The sequence below is a fragment of the Puma concolor genome, chromosome B2, assembly GCF_028749965.1.
Source record: "Puma concolor isolate L17-30 chromosome B2, mPumCon1.1.hap2, whole genome shotgun sequence".
In the NCBI taxonomy this organism is placed as follows: Eukaryota; Metazoa; Chordata; class Mammalia; order Carnivora; family Felidae; genus Puma; species Puma concolor.
In genome coordinates this window covers 54,900,815-54,927,543 of record NC_141671.1, presented here as the reverse complement: position 1 = coordinate 54,927,543, position 26,729 = coordinate 54,900,815, and the positions used below count along the sequence as shown (strand labels likewise).

The 26,729-nt window shown below is 37.6% G+C and overlaps 1 protein-coding gene across 28 annotated transcripts in view; it reads left to right on the top strand.

Moving 5' to 3' along the window:
- The window catches only part of DST (dystonin), a 502,305-nt gene that overhangs the window by 313,494 nt on the left and 162,082 nt on the right, over positions 1–26,729 (top strand). For 25 of the 28 annotated variants that reach the window (XM_086707113.1, XM_086707116.1, XM_086707108.1 and 22 more), the window contains 20 exons: positions 7,153–7,265; positions 7,358–7,464; positions 9,590–9,709; positions 11,816–11,911; positions 12,008–12,135; positions 15,522–15,615; positions 15,928–16,082; positions 17,348–17,813; positions 17,902–18,030; positions 18,193–18,270; positions 18,375–18,536; positions 18,627–18,731; positions 21,048–21,143; positions 21,747–21,872; positions 22,509–22,661; positions 23,052–23,206; positions 23,412–23,538; positions 24,024–24,207; positions 25,602–25,759; positions 26,257–26,435. In XM_086707113.1, coding sequence (XP_086563239.1) covers positions 7,153–7,265; positions 7,358–7,464; positions 9,590–9,709; positions 11,816–11,911; positions 12,008–12,135; positions 15,522–15,615; positions 15,928–16,082; positions 17,348–17,813; positions 17,902–18,030; positions 18,193–18,270; positions 18,375–18,536; positions 18,627–18,731; positions 21,048–21,143; positions 21,747–21,872; positions 22,509–22,661; positions 23,052–23,206; positions 23,412–23,538; positions 24,024–24,207; positions 25,602–25,759; positions 26,257–26,435 — 2,931 coding nt within the window. Of the gene's footprint in view, positions 1–7,152; positions 7,266–7,357; positions 7,465–9,589; positions 9,710–11,815; positions 11,912–12,007; positions 12,136–14,862; positions 15,405–15,521; positions 15,616–15,927; positions 16,083–17,347; positions 17,814–17,901; positions 18,031–18,192; positions 18,271–18,374; positions 18,537–18,626; positions 18,732–21,047; positions 21,144–21,746; positions 21,873–22,508; positions 22,662–23,051; positions 23,207–23,411; positions 23,539–24,023; positions 24,208–25,601; positions 25,760–26,256; positions 26,436–26,729 lie in introns of those variants that run through there. The other 3 variants (XM_086707133.1, XM_086707132.1, XM_086707131.1) reach the window with 3 other exon arrangements.

Sequence of the window (26,729 nt, the reverse complement as noted above, 5' to 3'; positions counted from 1 at the left end):
GGATCCTCTTCTTCCCTCTCTCTCTGCCCCTTCCCTGTGCACACGTGGGTGCACATGTTCTCTCTCAAAAATAAACATAAAAAAAAAGTTCATGAGATTCTGCATTATCTCTGCCCCTGCGTCCTTCCAGTCATCTCTCACCATGTGTCCTCCTGATGTTGGCTCCCATCCCAGGCAGTGGTCTCCTTGTTCTCACGTGGCCTCCAGGCCTGAACATGTGCAGGCTTTTCCCCCTCTGCCTTGGTGCTCAGGGTGTTCTTTCCAACCAGGTTTTCTCCTGGTTTACTCCTGAACTCCCTTTAGAGCTCTGAGCTCTTTGTATGCCCAGTGCCTGTATTCTTAGTGCCTCTCTGCCCAGCACATAGTAGGTGCTTATTAAATGTTGAGTGAATGAATGAACTTGCTAGTTTGTTGACTGGGAAGAATTATTTAGAATTAGTGTTACTGAAGTGCCAAGTTAGGCCTTCTGTGACATTTTCATTACATTGGTTACATGCCAGTGGATGCTTTTTAATAACCCATGCATATAGTGGTTTATATTTAGTTTCACAGGTACTTTCACATGAATCTTCTCTTGAGACCTTGGACAAATCAGTTGGCTTCTTCAGACCTAAAATGGCTTTCTTCCACTGCCACACAAATCTCAAGACACTCCCTGGAATTCCAGACGATTCTTATAGTTCCTGATTTTCTGTAATCCTTGATTTTCATTTTTTTGTAGGAGAAATGAGAAACCTGAGACACGGGTTTCTGGATGCATGTTCACAGTCAGAGAACAAGTTAGAACTAAGTCACAGGACACCTGAGTCACAGCCCTGTTACTTCTTTCTATCTCGGTAGAGCCTTTTTGCTCAAATATGTAAAAATGGTCCTTTAAATTTTTTTTAAAGTTTGAAAAACTGGTAAAATATACGTAACATTTACCATTTGGTATGTTAATACACTGTTGCTAAACCATCACCGCCATCCATCTCCAGAACTCTTCTCCCACCCCCCAAACGCTGGCAATAACCATTCTACTTTCTGTTTTTTTGTGTGAGAAAGAAAATTATTGCTCAGTGTCCTTTCACATGATCTGATATCTCCTATCGCGAAGTTTATATAAGTGGTTTTTATTTCAATGAAACAATCTGTCACCAAATGCTGTCTTCGTCAGCTACCTTGTTTTACAGTCTATTCCAGAGTTGGGCCAATATGAAATGTGACTCCGCCCCATCCCCTCCAATCCTAAACGTGTTCTTTTCCTCTTGATTTAAGCAATAAAAATCAGCACTGGAAAAGAGGGAAAAGGCTTGCTGTCTCCTACTGAGAGTCTAAGGCAGTAGGCATGTTTGTGTTTGTGTCTGCTTTGTGTTTGTCTTGTTACATAATTATCTGATAGTGTTATGGATTTTTTTTTTTTTTTGCCAGTGCAGAATATGGATGATTTTGAAAGAAAATGAGAAATGTATTAGAGGCAAGAAGGATTTTAAAATGATTTAGTTCCCAGACTTGCCTGATAAGAATCACCCTGGGGAAGGGGAGAACCTTGTTAAAATACAGATAACCAGGCCTTTCTCTATATTCTGTCAGTCTAGAGTAGGGCCTAGCACCATTCCAAGTGTGGAAAACATTGTTACAGTATATATTGATGAGTACTGTTTGGGTGACAGTCTGGAATTACATCTTATTTCATACAGTTTATTTTTCTGGATATGCCAGCATGCACAGACACACTCTCTTGTGTTTCTTGTATTGCCATCATCATTATCAGTTTCCCCACCAGCAGAAGCATAAATTCTTCTCTGTTTTCTTTATCTTGATTTTTCAGCTTCATATCGGATGTTACGATTTAATTAGATTTCAGTTTATAATGCCAGCACAGCGTAGCACGTTGCTCAGACTTTGTAGAGAGATACACCTGGGTTCAAATCCTGACTGCCCTTGTCAGCTTGCATTCTTCAGATTACTTAATCTCTTAAAGCTTAAATTGTTTCATCTGTAAATTCAGAGTGATAATTATACTTTTTGAAACTTTGTAATTTATCCCTTGCTTGTTGTTTTCACTGCATGCCTGTTTTCAGATTGTTTTTAGCAGAGAAATCCTTTAGGAAACCTTAAGATGTGTGTCTGTTTAGTTCATGGAGAAGTTAATGGCATTGTGTTCTGTCCCATGTGGATTTTGATAAGGGTGTGAAATCCTGATTGGAAGCTATCGATGGTAGCTTTATCTGTAGAAATTAACAAAAAGAAAAGGAACAAACCTAGGAATCAGGAATTTGAACCAGGTGCCAGATGGTACCTTCCAGTCCTCAAAGCTATTCATTTCTTTATAGTTTATTCATTTTTCAAATATTCGTGTGCCGAGCATCATGCTAGATATTGAAGATACAAACATGGCTAAAACAAGGTCTCCCTTCAGGCAGCCTGCTGTCCATTGTGAGAGGCAAGTGCAGAGTTAGAATGAATTGTGGCAAATACACACATGAGGATAGTAGACAGCATCTGGGAATGTAGAAAAGCAAGACTTACAGGAAGAATCTGAGTTGATCAGGTCGTGTCATGTATGGGGGTGAGGTATGCAGTGGACATTTGTTGAGCAAAGGAAAGAGACAAAAACCCAATGTGTTTTTGCTTTGAGAAATGGACTCTGCTCATTTCTCTTTCTGTCGTGATTCCTAAAAGGGAAAATTTCTCAAGAGGGTTCAGATCCTGGATAGCCAAAACTTACATCTATACTCACACAGTAAATAGTGATTGAATGCCAATTGAGAGCCAACACAACCCCGTAAACCCTATGAATTTAAATAAATTTTGCATGCTTTGAAAAAACATCCTGATTTGGATTCTGACTACTAATGTTAGATCTGTCCTTGCAGCCATTATCATACTTTTGGTTCGGAATTTGTTAATCTTGTGTCTGCACTAATGCTCTCTTCTCTTAGCTGACTTTTATCAGTGTACCTTCAAGGATGTTCCAATGGCCGTTTGTAAGTCTAAGTATTCTGACTTGGTTTCATGTTCCTTGTAGTTGAGCATTTCAGTGTTTGGCATGATGTAACGTGGAAGTCTTAGGTAGTGTCTTGTGCTAATCTTTAGCCATTTGTAATACTGCATAAGTCAAATTTTCTCTCAGAATCTATCTAATTCTCATGTGAGCTAATATAATAATAAAGAATTTGAGGACTGAAAAGTTACTTTGGGGTGTCTGTACCAAAAAATATCTTACATAGTTTTAATGTTCTGTTAGTTTGGCTATCTATTAATGTGGGTGGTAACATATATAAAATATATGTCTGTCTATACATGTGTGTTTGTGTGTGTGTGTATGTATATGTGTGTGTATATGTGTATATAAATATAAACATAAATAAAAATGCCCATATACATGTATATATGCCTGCAGTTTTGTATGCGTGTATGTGTGTGTGTGTGTGTGTGTGTGTGTGTGTGTGTGTGTGTATGCATGAGTGTAGCCTATTGTATAATTTTTTTGTTTAGAGAGAATGCCCTTTTAACATGGGTGTTATATGAAAGATAAACATTACTTTTATCCAAAATTATTTTGAATTATGGCAATAGCCACTTTGAGACCTTTTGGTCCTATATTTTTAAACAAATTAAGGGCAGTAAGCATGCATACAAGTGCTTTGCACTTTTGGCTTTGCTTTCAGTTTCATCTTATGGTCTTATCTTGATTTTATACTCACACTATATAATTTGTGGTATCTTCTTTTTTTAAAATTTGTTTTATGTTTGTTTATTTTTGAGAGACAGAGCACACGAGTGGGGGAGGGGCAAAGAGAGGGGGACAGAGGATCCAAAGCAGTCTCGGTGCTGACAGCAGAGAGCCCAGTGCTGGGCTGAGAACTCATGAACCATGAGATGGTCTGAGTTGGACGTTTAACCAACTGACCCACCCAGGTGTCCCTACTTTGTGGTATCTTCTTGTGTTTTTCTTTGTAAGCTGTTTTTAATCATTTATGGAAAAAAAAAGTAGGATAAAAATGTATGTTTTTTAAAAGTGCCATCTATGAACATTGAGTCATTCAGAAAAGATTATATTATTCCAGAATAATGACACAAGTTAAGAGTTAGGACGGCCCTTTTCCCATAAAAGACTAACATATATTACTTTCAGTGGCAGAGTATTACATTATATGATTTTGAAAGGTTTGAAGAAAATAGGGAAACTAGAAAAATTAATGCAATATAGGAACATGGTTGTTGCCTTGTACCTGTTTACAATGTAGTGTAGACTTGGGTTAGTCAAACCTAAAATGGGAACGAAATTTCCTATTAAATTTCCACAAAAAGGAGATCTTAAGCTGGAATGAAACCTTTGGAATGAAAATACAAACCTGTAGGTGGAAAATAGCTAAAGTTTTAAAAGGTTATATGATCCCAGTGAGCCTGTAAAGAAGAAGAAAGATAGGTCACAACACAAGCCTCTTCTGGAAGCTCCAGACAGCTAGAGGAAAGGCAGAGTAGAAGACTGAAAATGACTGAATGGTTAGGAGATGAGTTTGGAGAGGGATAGGATTTTGAAAACGTTCAGGCTGTTCATTTCTCATAGTGGTTTTACAATTTTTTTCTTTTTTTTTTTTTAATTTTGTCTACTGCAGTCTTTTAATAAAGGAATGTCACTTCGTTTTTTGTTCCATTAAAGTGTTAAATATCATGATAAAAGAGGTGACTTATCTCAACTCAGTGTATTATACAGCTGCCTTTGTGCTGAAATGACTATGTCATTCTGAAGGAAGTTTTATGTTTTATTCTCTTAGTCAAAAACTTGGTTCTTCAATGACTTTATTCATTCCCTCTGGGATTACTCACTGTTTACTTTCTTGCTAATGGCAGGGTTCGTATAACAACATGCCCTTTCTTGTTGGGAGATTTGGCAAACCCAGAAAGGCTGGTTTTTATTTCTTCAAAATGTGTGAACTTTATGGAAGCAAAACAGTTTTTTGAACTTTAGATATTTGTTTTTGTCTAGACCTAAATTCACCTGTTTAGTAATCTTGAAGTTGGCAGATTCTTCAAAAATACTTCTTTGGGAGTAAAAAATATTATTTTTAGAGGTATGTCACTTACCTCTATTGTTGTCAGTAGATTTATTATTCCTATAATAAACGTAGGATCACTTTTAAGTAATCATGTTGGTGCATATGAAAAACATTAACAAATTTGCTAATAATTTCCCGGGAAATAGGTAGGTAGGTCATGGCGGCTACATTTCAAGGTTCTGAACACTTTGAAAGTTCTGTAAAACTGTAAGTAGATTTCTTTGAGGTCTGCTTTCTTATCAGATAAAAAGAAGACTACAAATTGTTGTTTACCTTCCTAAGAGTTTTTCATGTAAACAGCTTTCCAAGTAGTATTCAAAATAATTTGCATTTCAGTCCTTCTCCATGACCTCTGAGCCCTCCCACTCATTCTGCAGTTCCCAGATGACTATTCTGAGCAAACCAGAATGTCTGTGGGACATTGTTAAGAGCCAGCCTTAGAACTTGATAAGAGTGGGTTCTTAGTGATTTTGAGGGTGGGTACCACTCTTTTTGAGCTTTACTGTTTCCACATTTGTTTTTGCATTCTTTTTAATTTTTTTTCAACGTTTTTATTTATTTTTGGGACAGAGAGAGACAGAGCATGAACGGGGGAGGGGCAGAGAGAGAGGGGGACACAGAATCAGAAACAGGCTCCAGGCTCCGAGCCATCCGCCCAGAGCCTGACGCGGGGCTGGAACTCACGGACCGCGAGATCGTGACCTGGCTGAAGTCGGACGCTTAACCGACTGCGCCACCCAGGCGCCCCTGTTTTTGCATTCTTTTAATGCTTTGCTTTTGAGATGAACATTTCCTGACTGGCTTTTGGCCTTGTGTTAAGTTTCCAACTACCACATTTTGCCGCTGTCTATGCAAGGAGTATTTGGGAAGTCTTTCCCTTTTCCTGTCTTGTATATAGACAGAGATAGCTTTAAAGTATCCCTGTGGTTTAGTAAAACATGCAAGTCTCACAAAATAGAAAGGGTTGAAGTCTGGTGTATGAGTGTGTGTGTGTGTGTGTGTGTGTGCGTGCGTGCGTGCGTGCTTGCACCTGTGTGCATGTACATGGGCATGCACATAGATGCTTGTGAAGATGTAAACTAGTGCTTATTTTAGTCTTTCATTTATGATTCAAATTACTAATTAGCCAACCTACTTACCAACTTACTGCTAGATATTTGTTGTCTGCTAAATCTTTGTCACTCTTTGTCTCAACAGAAGGATAAAATACAAAAGTTTATTAATACATGGTTCTTGCTGACTTAGAGTTAGCCGGTTGTGAGAAGCAAGATGTGCATGCACATTAAATAGTGAATTAATAGGGCAGGGAAGTGTATGATTATTCTAAGGGCCAAAGTGACGAGCACAGGCCCAGGAGTCTGTAAAGAGTTCAGGCAACAGAGAGAAAAATGAAGGTTGGGAAGATGAGTGAAGGCTTCACAAAGGATGATAGTGCTCGCAAAGATGAGTCGACAGCAATCACAGCACATGGCATCCTGTCCACTGGGCGGTGGGTGCCAAGGAAGCAGCATTGAATTCATCATAAACGTTTGTGTTTGGGGAGAAACTGAGAGGATGCTAGTTGGATTGGAAGGATGCTGTTGGAATAGTAGAGTTTATGATTATGAGGAATTTGTAGATTTTGTTGAAAGTTACCAACTTTTTATAATTTCCTTGCTACACTTGGTTTTGGCATACAAAAGTTTTCTTTTTTTTATTGGGAGAGAGAAAAAGCACATGCCGGGGGAGGGGCAGAGAGAGAATCTTTTTTTTTAAGCTTATTTATTTATTTTGAGAGAGTACACAAGCAAGTGAGGGAGGGGCAGAGAGAATCCCAAGCAGGCTCTGTACTGCCAACTCAGAGCCTGATGTGGGGCTTAAACTCAAGAACCGTGAGATCATGGCCCAGGAGTTGGACCCTCAATTGACTGAGCCATCCAGGCACCCCAGCACACAAAAGTTTCTGAGAAAAGTAAGCATTGTTAAATATTTGATGAAAATCTCTGTATTTCAACATAGGCTTAGTATTAGTATTTGCAGAGATGGTATGTAAATAGATAAACAGGTTCGTGTAATGTTGAATTAGCACGTGAGAAAACTTAACTGATCGCAGTGAATTTTTTCCTAGGCCGGACCTGATAGACATGAATACTGTTGCTGTTCAAAGCAACCTTGCAAATTTAGAGCACGCTTTTTATGTAGCAGAAAAAATTGGAGTTATAAGACTTCTGGATCCTGAAGGTGAGTTGTTCTGACTAGATGTAGACTGGCATGAAAGTCTGGTCAGAAGTAATCTGTCAACATTTTGAAATAATTTATGTGGCTGCTTTTAGATGTTGATGTCTCCTCACCTGATGAAAAATCAGTAATAACTTATGTGTCATCTCTCTATGATGCATTTCCCAAAGTCCCTGAAGGTGGCGAAGGCATTGGTGCAAATGTGAGTATTGATTTTTCCCTACTAGAAGCTGCGGATTCAGTAATGACCAATTAATGACCAGTTAACTGAATTCTTTGGTAGAGCTTTTTACAGTATTTAAATGTGAAATATTCTTTAAAGAATTTGAGTTAAGATGCTATTTAATGAACCAGTACTGTTTGCATTTTGATGACACTATTCTACCATTATGATTAAAGTATAACTCAAAAAAATTTGTTCTGTGTCATAAAGTAAGCTGTTTAGAGTTACATATAATTTTATAATTAAAAGCTCTAAAGCACCGCATTTTGGAGTTTTTCCTTTTTAACTTGCTGCTGTTTTATATTTGCTCTGTTTGATGTCCTTCTGTATCTGCAGAATATCTCACCCCTGAGATCACTTTCAATGTTACTAATTCTCATAATCTCATGAAATAAGTTGGCTAGGAATTGTTTTTCTGATTTAAAGGTGATTATCTAGAGGAAGGTTATTTGATTTTGCCAAATTAACAAGCTACTTCATAAGCAGAGTGAAGTGTGGTACAGAGAGCTTTGGGCTCCTCATTTGTCCACTGTTTCCCAAACATTTGTGTAATTCAGTTCAACGGTGCATTTTGTAGTGGTCATACGAACACATATGGAAGCATTTCTGGAAGAGACGGGAAACCATCAGTTGTGCGTTAGAGGATGAGCCCCTTCACCCTGGACTTCTCACTCTTTCCCTTGCAGATGCCTTTATTCCTAATTTACTTAGAAGATTTTGGAGCTCATCTTTTTCACCTCTGGACTTACTTCCATTCTCTTCTCCCTGTTCTTTCTCTCAGAGGTGTATCGTCTTCTGATCCCTGAGTAACTTGCTCTCCTGCTCATCCTTTACTGTGATGTCTGCCAACAGTTGAGTGTTGAGCGTTGCTTGAGAATGTTTCTCGTGGCCATTCCTTGCCTTATCTTCTCCCTGCCTTCACCCCATTCCTGCCTCGTACTCCTTACTAGGATGACAGCTTTTCTACACTTTTCTGCCTCTGTTTTATTTCTCTTCCCATCAGCACTGCACACGGTCATCAGATTGATCTTCCTAAAACCTGATGTCTTTGGCTTGAAAACGTTCAGTGATTACGAAGTCCAGCCTAGATACTCTGACACTGAAAATTCTGTGTACCTCCTTTTTTAGCTACAGTGTTTCAACACAGGCTGTTTGCTGGTAGCCAGGGCATTTCTAGTTCAGAGTCCTACTCACTTGGGGCTCCCTATCTTTTATCTCTTCCTCCCCTCCGCCCCCAAACACTTACTGGTTGTTGCAGAACTGCTCAAGGACTTCTCTCCCAAGAATACCTTGGTGATTGTTTTGAGGCACATATATAATGACCTGATTCTTATCTCAGCCTTTATCATATACTACCTGTTTCAGTTATTTCAGCACTTAATTAACTACTGCTTTTCATTTTGCTTAACTGTTTATATTATGACTCTCCTGCCTCCCTATCTAGACAGTAACTCTTTGATAAAAGGTATTATGTCTTAAAGTATTAAATTCTTATTACAACACATAGTATAATGCTTTGAATGTAATAAGCACTTGTCAAATACTTTTAATTCAACAGAGCAGGTGACAGCCTTCCAGTTTCTTTCCATTTTTATAAAAGGTTTGCTTAATGAGTAATCCTACCACATACATTTTCTATAATTTTTATTTCTGTCTGCTTTCCTGCATACTCTGTAGACCATTGAGTTCAGGTATACAGTGGATTTAGATCTAGAAAGGTTGGAGGACATAGCAGCTAACTTGGCTTGTGCACGCTCTTACTCCCTCATTGTGGGTGCCTGGAAAACCCCAAAATGATTACAGTGTTTCTTCCTGCTGCATTTGGATGCAGCCTCAGAAGCCATCTTAACATAGTGCCCCAGGCAGCCACCATCTCTGGATCAGAAGTGACACTCATTAGGTCAGTCTTTGTTGTCAGATGTTGGTGGCATGTTTTCACATCTCTTTATGTGGGGCTGTGTGAAAAGTGAGAAAACAATGAGCTGGTTCTGACTGACCGGCTTAAGGACATATACATTCACAGAATGACCTTTGACTAAATTGTGTTAGATATGAATGTTATTATTTGCAGACATGGATCTTGTCTGTCATTTTATTGTTCCAGGATGTTGAAGTCAAATGGATCGAATACCAGAATATGGTGAACTACCTCATTCAGTGGATTAGACACCATGTGACCACAATGTCTGAGAGAACATTTCCTAATAATCCCATAGAACTCAAGGTCTGTGTCACTGTAGAAGTTACAAAGGATTGGGCTTGATTATTAAACTTTTAAATGATGTTATAATAGTTCCATAATTTCAGAAGTTCAAGAAAAATTTCCCTTGGCAAGCCACTAATAAATAGGCAGTTTTTAAATTTATTCATCTCCCATTACTCGAAGAAAATGGAGGTAAACGTTAATAATGAAAACATAATAGCAGTAACACCTTAAAGAAATTTATAGTCCCTTAGCTTTGAATTGTTGGGAGTTAAAAGATATAATCTGAGAGACCCTGGAACTGACATTGCCAAATTGCTTTTGGTGCATGGGGAATGCTTGGAACCCACCATATGGCTCAGGCAGGAAGGGCTCTGGGAAGCTGGTACAAGTTTAACCATGGTTGGGATTGTGCCTGTGGTTAAACCCTGTTAAAAACTCCTGTAGAGGTTTCTTTTTGTAAAGCAAGAAGCACATACTCTATTTCACCATGAAATGAGAAACACATACCTGACTTCCATTTCGTAAGACATTTGCTGCTACCTAAAAACAGGTCCAACTCTTTGAGGCAAAGACATCCTAGAAATATAAAAGAATTATAGATATGTAAAATTACTGATGAGTATCATCTCATTTTGTATATTTGGATTTGTAATAACAAAGTAATCTGCTCTATTTTAAGAAACGGATAATGTGAATATTAATAATAAAGTCTTAATTCCTTGAATTATAGGCTTTGTTTTTTGATCAAACTGGAATTGCAAAAACTGTAATAACCCAGGGTGGGTCCTGTTAAAATTATTCATCGTGTTCATGCATCCGTACAGAACATCTGTGGAACAGTTTTTATTCACATTGCCATGGGGAGTTTGTCCTTGGCGTGAAGTTACTTGGCATGTGTTGATATGATGCTTTTTAAGTGTCCTGAAGTTGTTTGTGTGATGTCTCCCTTTGTGGAGGCAAAACTTCCCAGGGCCAGAAAGATGTCCCCCTTCTTTCACCACATCTACCAGGAATGGTGGTTAGCACATAACATAATGGCATCCCGAGCTTATTTTCTAGTGGGTGTCCTGAAACATTGCATTTTGAGTTCAATGCAATTTGCAGATTTGAGGTTTAGCTTATTTCCAAGTGGGTTCCTATTGTCCAGACACTTGGGTAAATTTGTATTGGCTTCTGATTAATGCAAATTCTTAAGGTTTTGGAAGAAATTTGAGTGGCTACACAGATTATTTGCTGGTGCCTAGGACAGCACATGATACATAGACGAAAACATCATGGGAAAATGCCAGTAATTTCATTAACCAGTAAAACGTTGAAAGGAATCCTTCAGAAATCCTGCCTGAAGATTTATACGGAATTTTTTTAGAAAAACAACATGAATGAAAATGAAATAATTTGTATATACTTATTAATGTGGATATGTTTTATCTATATAATTTTTATGAAGGTCCTTTTTAATATTATATTTAAGATATTTTCAAATTAGTATCTACAAAGTAGATAATTGAATTATGTAGTTGAAACTTCTATAATAATAGCTGCAACAAATAACATCTATGTTTGTTTATTAAAAGATCTGTTTAACTTGGCCAACAAGTTAAAGTACTATAATGGAGCATGGGGTCATTTTACTGGGACACTGGAATCAAGATTTAGCCCTATCTATATGATAAGAATTCTGTTTTCAAGGATAGATCCATAATACAGAAGAGAACATTTTTTTCCTTTTGGGAATTGCATCAGATTATTTTTCCAAAAACTGAAAGCTAAAGGGCAGCATTTGGAAAGTGAATCTTTTAAAAGATATGTTTTCTTGTTTGTATGATGAGAGATTTTTAGTTAGAACCATATTAAACTCTGCCATGGCTTATTATTATCCAGATCCCTGCATGGCACATGTTAAATCACGACACACATCAGTAATTACACCCTTGTCAAATCTTGCGTTCTGCAACCTAGTCACCAACTAGCTGGGAATCAGTATTGTCCTTGAGTGTCAGTTTTATAAAGCAATTCCACTGAATGCATATAGCATAGTAAGTGAGATTTGAAGTGGTACACTGTGCGGTAATGAAAATAGGTCTTTGAAGTTTGGGCCTTCATTTATTTTCCCTTTCATTCTAGGCACTTTATAATCAGTATTTACAGTTTAAAGAAACAGAAATTCCACCAAAGGAGACAGAAAAATCAAAAATTAAACGCCTATATAAATTATTAGAGGTAAGTAGGAATTTCCTTTGTATTGTCAAGCATAAATCTTTTTTTTTTTTTTTTTTTACATCCTTGCTTCATACTACATTTTTTTGTTTTCTCAAGATTTGGATAGAATTTGGACGCATCAAACTACTTCAAGGTTATCATCCAAATGACATAGAAAAAGAGTGGGGGAAACTCATTATTGCCATGCTCGAGAGAGAGAAGGCACTTCGACCAGAAGTAGAAAGGTAGGCCTGGGGATGTTTTCTGCCATGGGTATCAAGTTGGGCACGGGGTCTCTTTGTTCTCATAGGAAGAACTTAAGTTTTGGAGCCAGGCAGGCCTAGGACCAACATTTACATTTTTCATTTCCTTTGCTGCATGACCTTGGATAAGTCACTTAGTCTTTCTGATTCTCCCATTTTCTTATCCAGAAACTCATTCAAGAGATGTGAAGAGTAAATCAGTTAAGTAATGTTCAAATAGGACATGCTAGGCTGGGTTGGTGTGTGAAGTCTCCTCTAATAATCTAAATTACCTGTGGGCATTTCCCATATATTTAAGTCATCAGGGCCTGGATCCATTTGCAGGTCAACAGTTAATTTACTTCGTTTTTTATTATATTTTTGCCAAGGCCATCCTTCCATGGAGCAATGGAATCCAGACTCGAGTCTGTCTCCATTTAAAGGGCAGCAAAGTGGCCTCTAGAGAACACTCAGGATATGCTGGTTCAAATTCCTACTTCCACAAACGCAGTTATTCCATGAAATCATCACTGACTCTTTATCATTCTCTCTCTCCCATTCTCTCTCTCCCAGTGCCTGGGAAAGCACTGCTTAGTCCTTAGGAGATATTTGTTGAGTGGATTTGCCTCCATTATAGTACTTCCCTCACAGCCTGTCCTATGTATGGCATTGGGGAAGGGAGCTCTGTAGGGGCTGACCCTCACAGTATAGGCCTGTGTGGTCCGGTGCACCTCTCTGGCCTTCTCACTCCACACGCTTCTTGCTCCCTACCCTGTGGCCACACTGGCTGCCTCTCAGGAGCCCTGATGTGCCAAGGTCCCGCCCTCCTCCATACACAGGATCTTTGCACCATCTGTTCCTTTGGCAGGGAAGTCTCTTTCATCCTCCATGTCTCTCTTCACTCCTGATCAATCTCAGATCCCGGCTCCAGTGTTACTTCCTCACGAAACTTCCTGTGGTCTCCCACGCTGGTTCAGATGTCTTGGTTATAACTCTCATATTTACATGTATTGTTCTTTCATATCACAGTTGTAATTTTATATTTATTTCTGTGATCGTTTGAGTCAGGGCTGCCTGTTCACAGTTATGAGCCCCAGGAATGTCGAGACAGACTTGGTTTTGCTGTCTTTTGTGTTGCCAGTGCTTAATGCATTGCCTGGGACACAGGGAGCGCCTAGTGTACTCAAGTTCTTTGTGTTCCACACATGACTCCCGTGTTGTTGAAATAGGAAAGAATAATGCCTTGAAGATATGAGAGCAAGGCTAACGTGTCAGTCATTTATGAAAATACTGATTACACTTCTGTTAAAGTATAATATTCTATCTGCATAACTGGATCTAGATCCAAAATAAGCTTGAAGTACCCAGGGTGAACCTTTTATGGAGGAGATAATTGTGCGTGATTAAAATTATACACTAAACTAATCATCAGGAGTAATGGAAAAGTATGTCTCAGAAAGGATAATGGAGTAGATTTTTAGTTGTCAGAATAGTAACCGGATTTTAATGCAGTGGTTGAGTTCAAGGTCCAGGAGCTAGTCAATCCTGGATTAGATTTTTAGCTTAACTTGCAAGCTGTGTAATCTTAGACAAGTTCATTAACCTCTCTAAGCCTCAGTTTCCTTATTTGTAAACAGGATGTAATAGCACCTACCACATTTGGTGCTTATAAGTATGTGATGAGGTCATGTATATGAAATGATCAGTTAATTTCCTGGCACATAATAATTGCTTAATAAATGCTAATGCTGCTGTTATTATTTCAAGCTTTTCTGCTTACTAACTATATTTGATATGATACTCTCAAATTTCCCCTTTCTTGCCATCTGAAAAGAAAAATAGCTACCTTTAGAGTGGAGAAACAACAGTTTTGCTTTGTAGTGTTGGGTATATGAAAATACTCTAGGAGCTTGGTTGGATAAACGCCTTCATTTTTCTTGACGCAAGTTTTTTGGCATTAACTATTAACTGCAAGTAATAACCATGTGCAGTGAGAGTGTGTAAAATATAAATGAGAAGTAACCAATGTTCTTTTGCCATGTAATAACCTATAAAAAGGAAAAACAAGCACAGACAAGTTGAATTTGCAAGCATTGCATTGATATTTTTCTACTTTAGTGCTTTGGCATTATTTCTTTCTTTCTTTCTTTCTTTCTTTCTTTCTTTCTTTCTTTCTTTCTTTCTTTCTTTCTTTCTTTCTTTTTCTTTTCTTTTCTTTTCTTTTCTTTTCTTTTCTTTTCTTTTCTTTTTTTTTTTTTTTAAAGTTTATTCATATATTTTGAGAGAGAGAAAGCATGAGTCAGGGAGGCACAGAGAGACAGAGAGGGAGAGAATCCCAAGCAGGCTCCACACTGTCAGCATGACACGGGGTTCGAACCCACAAACCGTGAGATTGTGACCTGAGCCGAAGTCTGAAGTTTAATAACTGAGCCACCCAGTGGCTTACTGAAAAGTAGTAAGATTAAGTAACGTTCTTGAGAGCACATCATGTGAAAAAAGGCAAATGGATAATTTTCCAGTTAATTTAATCTAATAAACAAATGACATAGAGGTTAAAATGGAAATGTACTTTGTTTCTCATCAAACTCACTTGTTTACATGTGCTTATAAGTACCACCTTTTAGCCAGGAGAGACAGACCTGGCCCTTTACAAAAGTCCGGCTGTGATTGAATATTTGTATTTTTAAGCTGGTGATTGGTATTGCCTGAATAACCTTTACAATTGTACCTGGGCTTCAGTGAGAGGCACCTGAGTTGTTTTTTAGGTGACTGCAAATGGATGACTCTTGATGAAAATATTTGGCAAATATTTTTCAGTGACGCCCTGATGAGCCTGCCTTGTCCATACTTGTAGAGTTTTCATGCAGGCTACAAAAGGCAAACCTCAGCTAGCAAACGCATGGCTTTAGGCGAGATTCTTTTTAATGGTTACCAGCACATTATTTGCTGTATGTTGAATATGCAAGTTGGAGCGTATTTAAGGAGCTATTAAAGCTGTAACATTTAGCTGTGGTTTTCACCGTTAGAAGTAGAGCTTTCAGCAGACCTTCTACTTTTTAGTCTACTTTTAATGGTCAAAGAAAGAACATCGTTTCAGGAACAAAAATGCACAGTAGTAGTTACAGCTACCGTAGCAGTGATTCTGTGTTTAGTAACACTACTAGCACTCGAACCAGTCTTGATTCAAATGAAAACTTTCTCTCGGTTAATTGTGGTCCAACTCTGATCAACTCCTGCATTAGCTTCGGCAATGAATCCTTTGATGGACACAGGTATGGAATCATCGTTGTAGGATTGTGTTTTGCTTTTGGTGGGGAATTATTTTTCAGGGGCGGTAAACTCTGTACTTCAAAGGGCAAGGCTTTAATTTATTTTGTCCCTTCTTGTAGGTTGGAAATGTTGCAGCAGATTGCCAACCGAGTTCAAAGGGACAGTGTCATCTGTGAAGACAAACTGATACTTGCCCGAAATGCTCTCCAGTCTGTAAGTTAATTTTAGGAGCCATTGGGATTATGGTGGAGGGGTCTGTACCTTTGGATGAAATAAAATTTTTGTGTAACATTCAGTTGATTCTTGGTATTGTCTTCTACTGAAACTTAAAGTTTGTTAAAGATTGTGATCACTGTTTGCTCTCTTGAGGAAGAGTGAGCAAAGAGAAAGCATATTTTTGAACCAAAAGGGAAAACAGAGAAGACCTAATAAGTAGCTTTGCATTCCAGTATTTTGAGTTTCATATTTGAGGCTAGTTTGGAAACTTGTTTCATAGAATTAATATTGAGTTCTTTTAAAATACAGGATTCTAAAAGATTAGAATCAGGAGTACAGTTTCAGAATGAAGCAGAAATTGCCGGGTATATACTTGAATGTGAGAACCTTTTACGCCAGCATGTAATCGATGTACAGATTCTTATTGATGGAAAATACTACCAGGCAGATCAGTTGGTACAGAGGTAAGATTGCTACGTACTCATACCTTATCCTTTTGTGTAATCACTTCATGGGCACTTGTGATGGGAATGCAGAATGTGGCAGTTTTATGAAATACATTTCTTATGCTCCTTTCCGTTGAAAATGTGTGTTACCTTAATTCAGATGTATTTTGAGATGTTAAATAGGTATTTGTTTTTCAAAGATAAGTAACAGAGAAATACTTTATAGCACATACAATATGGAATACTGCAGTAATATACTTACGGTTAAAATAGTTGTATGACATTTGAAAAAGGGAAAATATAAGAAAGTATCCTTTATAACTGATTTTTTAAGTTATCGATTTATCCTATCATGAAAATATTTATAACAAAATGTTGAAAAAAAATGTATAAAATTCTGTGTCTCTGAGAAGTGGGTTTAGGGGTAGGGAATGGAACCCTTTCAGGTTATAGACTGTATATATTATATATATTATATATATATATATATATATATATATATATATATATATATATATGAGATACATATTAAGCAAAAATTGTAAATGATGCTTTGACCCAGTAATTTCACTTCTAGGAATTTGTAATAATTTTAAATATAGAAAATATATAAATAAATAGTTTTTTGTTCATGTCAGAAATCTTTTATAATAACAAAATTTGGAAATATCCTACATGTCAAATAATAGAATGATGACATTGTAGTGCAGTAATTATGTTCACTAGAAAGACTATGTGATAATATGGAAAGTGCTTATTGCACAAATTCAGTGAAAAACATTGTGATGCCAAATTTTGTCAGTATGATTGTAAGGACTTTTTTTTTTTTTTTTGAGAGAGAGTGAGCACGTGCAAGTGGGGAGAGGGGCAAAGGGAGAGAGTGAGAGAGATTTTTAAGCAGGTTCCACACCCAGCGTGGAGCCTGTCGCAGGGCTCAATCTGAAGACTGTGAGATCATGACCTGAGCCAAAAGCAAGTCAGACTTTTAACCGACTGAGCCACCCAGGTGCCCCATGATTTTTTTTTTAAATAGACTATTTTTTGGAGCAGTTCAGGTTTACAGAAAAATTGATTGGAAAATACAGAGTTTCCTTATGCCCCTTTATACACACCTTTCCCAATTAGTAATATCTTGAATTAGTGTGATTCTGTTGTTATAATTGATGAGCCAGTAATTGATACATTACTGTTAACTGACTAATGTCCATAGTTGGCATTAGAGTTCACACTTTGTGAAAAATGCCTTTTGCGTTATAGTTTATGTCTTCTGATGTTCTTTCCAGGGTTGCAAAACTCCGCGATGAAATTATGGCCTTAAGGAATGAATGTTCCTCGGTGTACAGCAAAGGGCGCATGCTGACGACGGAACAGACAAAACTCATGATATCAGGAATTACTCAAAGTTTAAACTCAGGATTTGCACAGACCTTAAACCCCAGTCTGAACTCAGGGCTGACCCAGGGTTTAACGCCTTCCCTGACCCCTTCTAGTGTGACATCAGGCCTGTCATCAGGTCTGACTTCCCGTCTGACTCCATCTGTCACTCCAGCTTATACACCTGGTTTCCCATCAGGAGGATTAGTTCCAAGTTTCAGTTCAGGAGTAGAGGCCAATTCATTACAAACTCTGAAATTGATGCAGATCCGAAAGCCCCTTCTAAAGTCTTCTTTGCTGGATCAGAATTTAACAGAAGAGGAAATCAACATGAAATTTGTTCAAGATCTTTTGAATTGGGTTGATGAGATGCAGGTAAAAAAATGTTTACCTGAAAGTTTTAGTCTTTAGTCTTTATTGCTCTTAGTTTCTTTTTTTAAATCTAGTATCTTTCTGTTTAAAGGTGCAGCTGGACCGCACTGAATGGGGATCAGATTTGCCAAGTGTTGAAAGCCATTTAGAGAATCATAAAAACGTTCACCGAGCTATTGAAGAATTTGAATCTAGCCTTAAAGAAGCTAAAATCAGTGAGGTATATGAATTTAAAATCTGTATATATTTCATTTTAGTTAGCTATTGTTTTGCTCTTTTTTTTTATATATAAAGAGCCTATAACAAAATAATAGATACAGTGAGTATGAGTCAGAATTCCTTAGGATCCCTAAGCTTGATGTCTTTTTATCCCATGTTATAGATCCAAATGACGGCACCTCTTAAACTAACTTATGCAGAAAAGTTACACCGATTAGAGAGTCAGTATGCAAAACTCCTGGTAAGTTGTGTTTTTTTGTTTTGTTTTGTTTTGTTTTTACTTTCTGTTTCCCTTATCTCCATTTGGCAAAGACATGATTCTTAACAATGATTTTTCTTACGAAGAATACATCCAGGAATCAGGAACGGCACCTTGATACACTCCATAATTTTGTAACTCGTGCAACTAATGAACTTATTTGGTTGAATGAAAAAGAAGAGGAGGAAGTTGCCTATGACTGGAGTGAAAGAAATAACAACATAGCTCGGAAAAAAGATTACCATGCTGTGAGTATGGCCTTTGTCATTGAATGCCAAGGTTGTATATCAGGTGTAGATCTTTTTCTAACCTCACTTCTTCATTCTTTGTTAAATTAGGAATTAATGAGAGAACTTGATCAAAAGGAAGAAAATATTAAATCAGTTCAGGAGATAGCAGAGCAGCTACTTTCGGAAAATCACCCAGCCAGACTGACAATTGAGGTAAGTCAGGAAGCGTAATGGTCATGGTCGAATATTGACATTTGATAGTCACTCTTTAGATTCTTTTATTGCTGATAAATTCAGAAATACAAACTATCAAACTTTTAATACAACGTGACTTAAAAATAATGTTTCTGACAAATCATAGTGCTTCTTGCCTTTAGCTCTCTTGCTTTTTCTGTGTTACTCACCTGTCACTTAGAATAAAGGTACCTTTGTCAACTCCCATGGCTAAAGGGATGTATTATAGTAAATATGAAGGCTCTTTTTTTATTCCTCCCTCATACTGTGGTATTGTGCAAGCCATGTAACCAGACTTAGCCTCCTATCCAAAATGGGGGCTATCCTCTAACCCATAGCATTGTAGTAAGATGAGGCAAATAATGTACTCTTACTACTTAGTACAGCTCTGGTTACATATGTTCCCAGGAAGTATTTACAATTATTATTTAACTTAACAATTTTATTCACAATCTAGTTTTGTGAGGTATATTGGAACAACAGTCTGTCAAAGCCACATGGCATAGTGCACACATTTCACATCCAGAAATGGAGAAGTGGTGTGGGATTTATCAGGTTTCCCGTGCGGTAGTGGTAGTGTGTTTACTTTTTAGTCCTAATATGTACTAGTTAGAGTTAGTGACTTTCTAAAAGTAAAGGGGTGTTATATAAGAGAGACATGCATCAAACATGGACAAATGTGGTATATTGCCAGAGGGAAAAGATGGAACTGTGCTTAAAATGTGACATGCTTCAAACTCTCACAGGTGAGGAGAGGAATCTGATAGTCTTTGTTCACTGAAATTGCCACAAAACAAAAGATTAGTGAAATTTTAGGCCTCAATAGGAAGTTTTGGGAATGTTATATTTGACCTGCTTCATAGAAAAATGGAGTCTTAGGGCACCTGGGTGGCTCAGTCAGTTAAGCGTCTGACTTCGGCTCAGGTCATGATCTCACAGTTTGTGGGTTCGAGCTCCGCGTTGGGCTCTATGCTGACAGCTCAGAGCCTGCTTCAAATTCCGTGCTTCCCTCTATCTCTCTCCTTTTTCCCTGTTTGTGCTCTCTTTCTCTCAAAAATAAATAAATAAACAAACATTAAAAACAAAAAAATTAGAGTCTTGCATGCAGATGAAATGCCAATTAAAGAGCCAGTTAAAGAGCTAGAAGAATAGTGGGGAGCATTAGGGAAAGCACTTTAGAATAACGAAGGATTTGGATATACTTTTGTATGCTACTAAACTAAAAATAGAGTATTCTTCAAGGTAGAGATGAAACTGTTAGGAAATATGATTACAGGCTAAGAATTTTAATGGGATTGGATAATGTGAATGTGAACCTGATTACTTTTATGTAGAAATGCTAATCTAATTAAAAATTTCTTGAGGGATAAAATTAAGCTTGAGTCATCTTTATGATTCTTTTGGCCTATCCAATGTCTTGTGGGCACGTGGGTAATATTTAGTTAATTATCAACACTTCTTCATATGTTATGTGAAAAAATAAACTAATAATCTAACAACTCACAATGATATGTCTTTTACAGCCAATTTGCTCAAAGTAGCTTAATTTGAGGGTGCAGGTAATATGACTGTGATATGTTGCCAGATTTCCATTCCTACACTGTATATTCCGTTCAGAAAGCCTGCCTGAGCATAGCTCAGCAGAAATAACTTTTTCCAGGAGGGAAAGAGTGACAGGCTTACTTAAGAGTCATTAAAGTATCTAGATCGCCCTCTTCTGGAAGTCAGTGAATTGCATCTTAAATATGAAAGGGTTTTTTATGTTTTTCTTTATGAAGTAGGTGTTCTGTTCGTTACCTTTTTGCTCTCACAAGAGATTCACTTTATATTCAAAATTCAAGTGAAAATATTTGTAATAAAAATTCCTAGTACTATAATAATTATAGTTCCAGAATTACAGAAATAAAGGATTGCCCTCTCTCTTCTTCACTCTTCCCAAACCTCTCTGGCAAAAACAAGTATGTAAGTCACCCCCCTGACTCCAAGAACTGCTGGCCTAGTTTTAGAAACAAAAACAAGTGAAAACTACAGAACCATCTATTTTTATGTGCATTTTAAAATATTTATTTTAGATTTAATTTAAATTTAGATTTAGATTTTTAGGACTGGCTTTGTGCAAGTGAGAGCTCTTGTATTAGAGGGACATTTCACTACCCTAATTTTCAGGTCTTGCTCTGTTAAAATGATCTCATCACCTATTTCGATAGCAGAGTTTCTAATCCTTTAAAAGCTTTGTCGTATGTATATGTCATTCCTCTTCAGCCAGTTACAATGGCTGTGATTTTTATCTTCAAGGCCTATCGAGCGGCAATGCAGACACAATGGAGCTGGGTCTTACAGCTGTGCCAGTGTGTGGAGCAGCACATCAAGGAAAACACCGCGTATTTCGAGGTATGTGAATGGGATCACAGCGTGATTTGGGCCGATTTACAGAAAGCATCTCCCTATTTATTAAGGACATGTATATAATGTGCAGGGGAAAGAAACTGAAATATTTTCTTTGTAGGATATATGGGAAAAATGTCCTATAGGATAGACTGAAGCATTGTATTAAGGAGGAAATCCTTTAAAAGCCTTTTAAAATGTCAGAAAATCTTTATTTTATAAATGCCTTTTACAAGGAAATATTTCATTATAAAGAGTGATTACAAAGAGCTCTTTTTTTTTTTATTCTTCAGGAATTTTAAAATATTGGAATTTCACTCCTACTCATAAATTATTTGGACCCTCAAGTAAAACAAAGCTTTAGCCAGAATAATGTAGGGCCAAAGCACAATACAGATATCAGCTTTAGACACTTAGTATTTACTGACAATCATCCAAATTCAACAGTGGTTGTTTGGGTAAAGGAGGAATGTGATTATTAAGTTGTCTTGTGATTTTATTCTCTTCGCACTCATGAGGGGTCCACGGGGCTCTGGTACTTGGACTTGACAACTCTGTGCTTGACTGGCATTGAATAAACTTGAGCTGCCGGTTTTCATCTTTTTATAGTTTTTCAATGATGCCAAAGAAGCTACTGATTACTTGAAGAATCTCAAGGACGCCATTCAGCGGAAGTACAGCTGTGACAGATCAAGCAGCATTCACAAACTGGAAGACCTGGTTCAGGAGTCAATGGTACCAGTGCAAGAACCCGTGCATTTCATCAGTCATGTGAATCAGGAGTAGATTAGTATTTCATCATATTGTTATGTGTGCAGAACTTTATATTTTATTGGTACTGTTGATATTTCATTTGATCGGGTATTTAAACATTCAGTTTTATTGTGTTTTGGTAACAATTACAACAAAAGTGTTTTTTATGTGATTGCCTTCATATTTTAAATACATGTTTTGATAGTGGTGTGTGTGTGTGTGTGTGTGTGTGTGTGTGTGTGTGTTTAGTCATGCACTTCACAAATAACTGTAAGCACTTTGTATATGGTAGACACTATTTTAAGTATTGGAGATAGAGCAGTGAAGAAAAGAGACAAGAATCCCCACACTCCTGGTGCTTCTGTGTGAGAGGGGGAGCAGGCAATAAACGTGATAAATGAGTAAAATATAGGTAGCATAGTGGTAAATGCTAAAGAGGAAAAAAAAAAACATCTCATAAAGACAAGGGAAGAGAGATGCCAGAGGGGGCGGGGAGGGCTTGAATGTTTAAACCAGGTGTCAGGGACTTTTGTGATGAAATTTTGTTTGTGTAAACCCCTAAAAGAAGAGAGAGTACAAGTCTTTTATTTTTCAATATCTGTCTTATGTATTACTTAGGAAGAGAAAGAAGAACTTTTACAGTATAAAAGCACAGTAGCAAGCCTGATGGGGAGAGCAAAAACAATAATTCAGCTGAAGCCAAGGAATCCTGACTGTCCACTCAAAACTTCTATTCCAATCAAAGCTATCTGTGACTACAGACAAATTGAGGTATTGTAGAAGTAGACCAATTTCTGGCATTATTCTTGTATTTCTTAATTTATTTTAAAGTTTATTTTTTTGAGAGAGAGAGAGGGTGAGCAGGGGAGGGGCAGAGGGGAATACCAAGCAGGCTCCATGCTGTCATGCAGAGTGCAACTTGGGGCTTGAACCCATGAACCGTGAGATCGTGACCTGAGCTGAAATCAAGAGTCAGATGCTTAACCATCTGAGCCACCCAGGCTCCCCTATTCTTAATATTTTAAAAATGAGGTCATATTGCTTTTCTCGTGGTAGAGTTTTCTACCTCAAAAAACAAACAAAAAATCCCAAGATTGGGTATGATAAAGGATTAGTTGATAGTGACCTCATTGCGTTATTCTTTTCTTCATTTAAAACCAGATAACCATTTACAAAGATGATGAATGTGTTTTGGCCAACAATTCTCACCGTGCGAAATGGAAGGTCATCAGCCCCACTGGGAATGAGGCTATGGTCCCGTCTGTGTGCTTCACAGTCCCTCCACCAAACAAAGAAGCAGTTGACTTTGCAAACAGGTGTGTATGTGTTCACTAAACACATAGAACTGGGTTTGGAGGCTCTCTGAAGGTTGAAGAAACAATCAATACTTTGTCAAGGCCCATAGGATCAGAAGGATCTAGAACTAGTAAACACAGGATAGTTCACAAACAGAAAAATTGTAGCATGTTTTCAGAGGGAGTGAAAAGAATTAAGTGTTTGTTTGTTTTTCATATTTTTCAGAATTGAGCAACAGTATCAGAATGTCCTGACTCTTTGGCATGAGTCTCACATAAACATGAAGAGTGTAGTGTCCTGGCATTATCTCATCAATGAAATTGATAGAATTCGAGCTAGCAATGTGGCTTCAGTAAGTATAAATCTACACATCAGCCTGATCTGTCCAAAAATGTGGGGCACATTAGCACGAGGGGTGGAATTTTGTTTTTGTTACAGGATAGGATGGAGCCTAGCAGATCCATGCTAATATTCATCCATTTAATGATTATTTGTTACATACCTGCTGTATACAGGCACTTTGTAAGAATTGGGGAAATCTGGAGATCACATTTCATTCAGTGCTTAATACATTTTGATAAGGAGACAGGGTATAGTGTTTGAACTTATGGGATAATTTGATTTCATTTTTTGATGTTTTATAATCTTGTTTTTCCTCATCTTTTAAAACTCAAAAATGTTAATTAAGAATAACATTAATTTCAAATGGTTCTTCTATTTATGGCTATCAATATGAACTGATGTGTACCAGGAGACCCTAACTTAAGAACTGTCCTGTTTAAATTTAGCTCTTAGTACCATAATCACTTGATTACATGGATCATTGGTCTTCCTTAGATAAAGACAATGTTACCTGGTGAACATCAACAAGTTCTGAGTAACCTGCAGTCTCGTTTTGAAGACTTTCTGGAAGATAGCCAGGAATCCCAAATATTTTCAGGCTCAGATATAACGCAACTGGAAAAGGAGGTTAATGTATGTAAGCAGTATTATCAAGAACTTCTTAAATCAGCAGAAAGAGGTAAAGCATGGGAATCTTTATCTTTGTTTCCCTCCATAGGTGTTTAGATCAGGCTATTTTCTGCTGTCAGTGGGAATCTTGATCTTAGGAGTGTTCTATTACCCAACCTATGATAGATAGGCACAGCGCTACCTATCAGACATAGAAATTAAAAGTATGTTTGTGGTAGGAAGATACAAGAGAGGTTCATTTATTTCTAAATGATCAACTAATTAAAAAATGCCAACCAAATAATATGACAAATGGTGAATTCTTAACACATCTGCTTTTTAGCATTTCCTTTCTTTTTTTTTTAATTTTTTAAATTTTTATTTATTTTTGAGAGAGACAGAGACAGGGCACAAGCAGAGGAGGGGCAGAGAGAGTGGGAGACACAGAATCCAAAGCAGCCTCCGGACTCTGAGCTGTCAGCACAGAGCCCAACGTGGCGGTTGAACCCACAAGCCATGAGATCATGACCTGAGTCAACGTCAGGCACTAAACACACTGAGCCACCCAGGCACCCTCCAGTATTGTCACTATTTTGTAATGCAATGTTCCGAATGATCTTTTAGTTTCAGTCATTTTTCTATGTACTGAATCTGGATTTTTTTTTTAAAGACTTTATCTTTTGGAGCAGTTTTAGATTCATAGTAAAATTGAGAGGACGGTACAGAGAGTTCCCATAATCCAAACTGGATTTTATACAGGGGTTAGAGGAAAAGGTTGTGTCTAGTTAACTTCTGTTAAATATATATTTTATTCTGAAATCTTTTGATATTACCTAGAGACAAAAGAATTTATTAGTAATCTATTAAAAATTTTTTTAAAACATTAACAAATTCTTTACCTACCTTTCATTTTTAAGGATTTTTAATTTAAAAAATTAATCTGCAGCTAATATAATTCACATTTTTGTGATCATAAAACAGCATAATATATTTACTTTCCTTGGACATCATATCAGAAATTGGCGGGGCACCTGGGTGGCTCATTCAGTTAAGCATCTGACTTTGACTCAGGTCATGATCTCACAGTTCTTGGGTTTGAGCCCTGCATCAGCTCCGTGCTGACAGCACGGAGCCTGGAGCCTGCTTCAGATTCTGTGTCTCCCTCTCTCTCTGTCCCTTCCCCACTTGTGTACTCTCACTCTCTCTCTTTCAAAAATAAATAAAACATTAAAAAATAAATCAGAAATTGGCACTTTTGGGGAAATATTATTAATTGTTCATAAACTGTGATGTCCACTGTTTCGAGATTTATATCTTTAGGGTGAGATTTTGGTGAATGCCTGGTAACAGTGGTTCAACCAGCTATGTCCCAGTAGTAGTAACACTGCCACATTAGGATACGAACAGCAGCATCCAGAAGACGGAAAACAAGGTATTTTCTAAACGTTACATTTACGTTCACAGAGGAGCAAGAGGAATCTGTGTATAACCTGTACATCTCTGAAGTTCGAAACATTAGACTTCGGTTAGAGAGTTGCGAAGATCGGTTGATTAGACAGATCCGCACTCCACTGGAAAGAGATGATTTGCATGAAAGTGTGTTCAGAATCACTGAGCAGGAGGTGAGATTCGTAAATGTGTTGGGACAGAATTAACTTAAGGTAAATTACTGTCTCGGTGACCTTCACTGTCAAACTCCGGTGACTTCATATGCTCACCTTTGCCCACTGGTCACGTTGTGAGATCTGATTATGTGTTTATTTCTTATTGTGAAGCAGGATTCTGTAATTCAGTTCTATATTTGACTCCGGTAAATGTAGAAATGTGTACCCTCTTACTGGACTTGTCATAGTGAAAGTCATCATATGTTTATTGACCACCTGCTGAATGCAGAAGCACGGAGTTAGGTATTTGTGCCCAAGGAGATGGGCAGTAAGGGAATTACTGATTATGAGACTTGAATGCTGTGGCTTACTTTCCATGATAAAGAAAAAGTAAAGAATATGTAGCTTTTTAAGTCAGTGATTATAATGTAAATTGTGTGTTTTTAAACTGTTTTAGGAAAGATGCCCCATCTGGAGTGACAGCCCAATACCTATGTTTATTCTCTGTTTTATAGAAACTAAAGAAAGAGTTGGAGCGACTTAAAGATGATTTGGGAACAATCACAAATAAATGTGAAGAATTTTTCAGTCAAGCAGCAACCTCTGCATCAGTGCCCACCTTACGGTCTGAGCTCGGTGTGGTCATTCAGAACATGAACCAAGTCTATTCTATGTCTTCCACTTACATAGATAAGTATGTAATCTCTGTCTTTTATTTATTTTAATTTTTTTACAGTTTATTTTGAGAGAGAGAGAGTGTGAGTGGGGGAGGGGCAGAGAGAGGGGGAGAGAGAGAATCCCAAGCAGGCTCCATGCTGCCAGCACAGAGCCCAGTGTTGGGCTCAAATCCACAAAACCGTGAGGTCATGACCTGAGAAGAAACCAAGAGTCGGATACCCAACCTACTGAGCCACCCAGGCACCCCTGTAACCACTGTCTTAATATAAATTTGCTTCATGGGGTGCCTGGGTGGCTCAGTCAGTTGAAT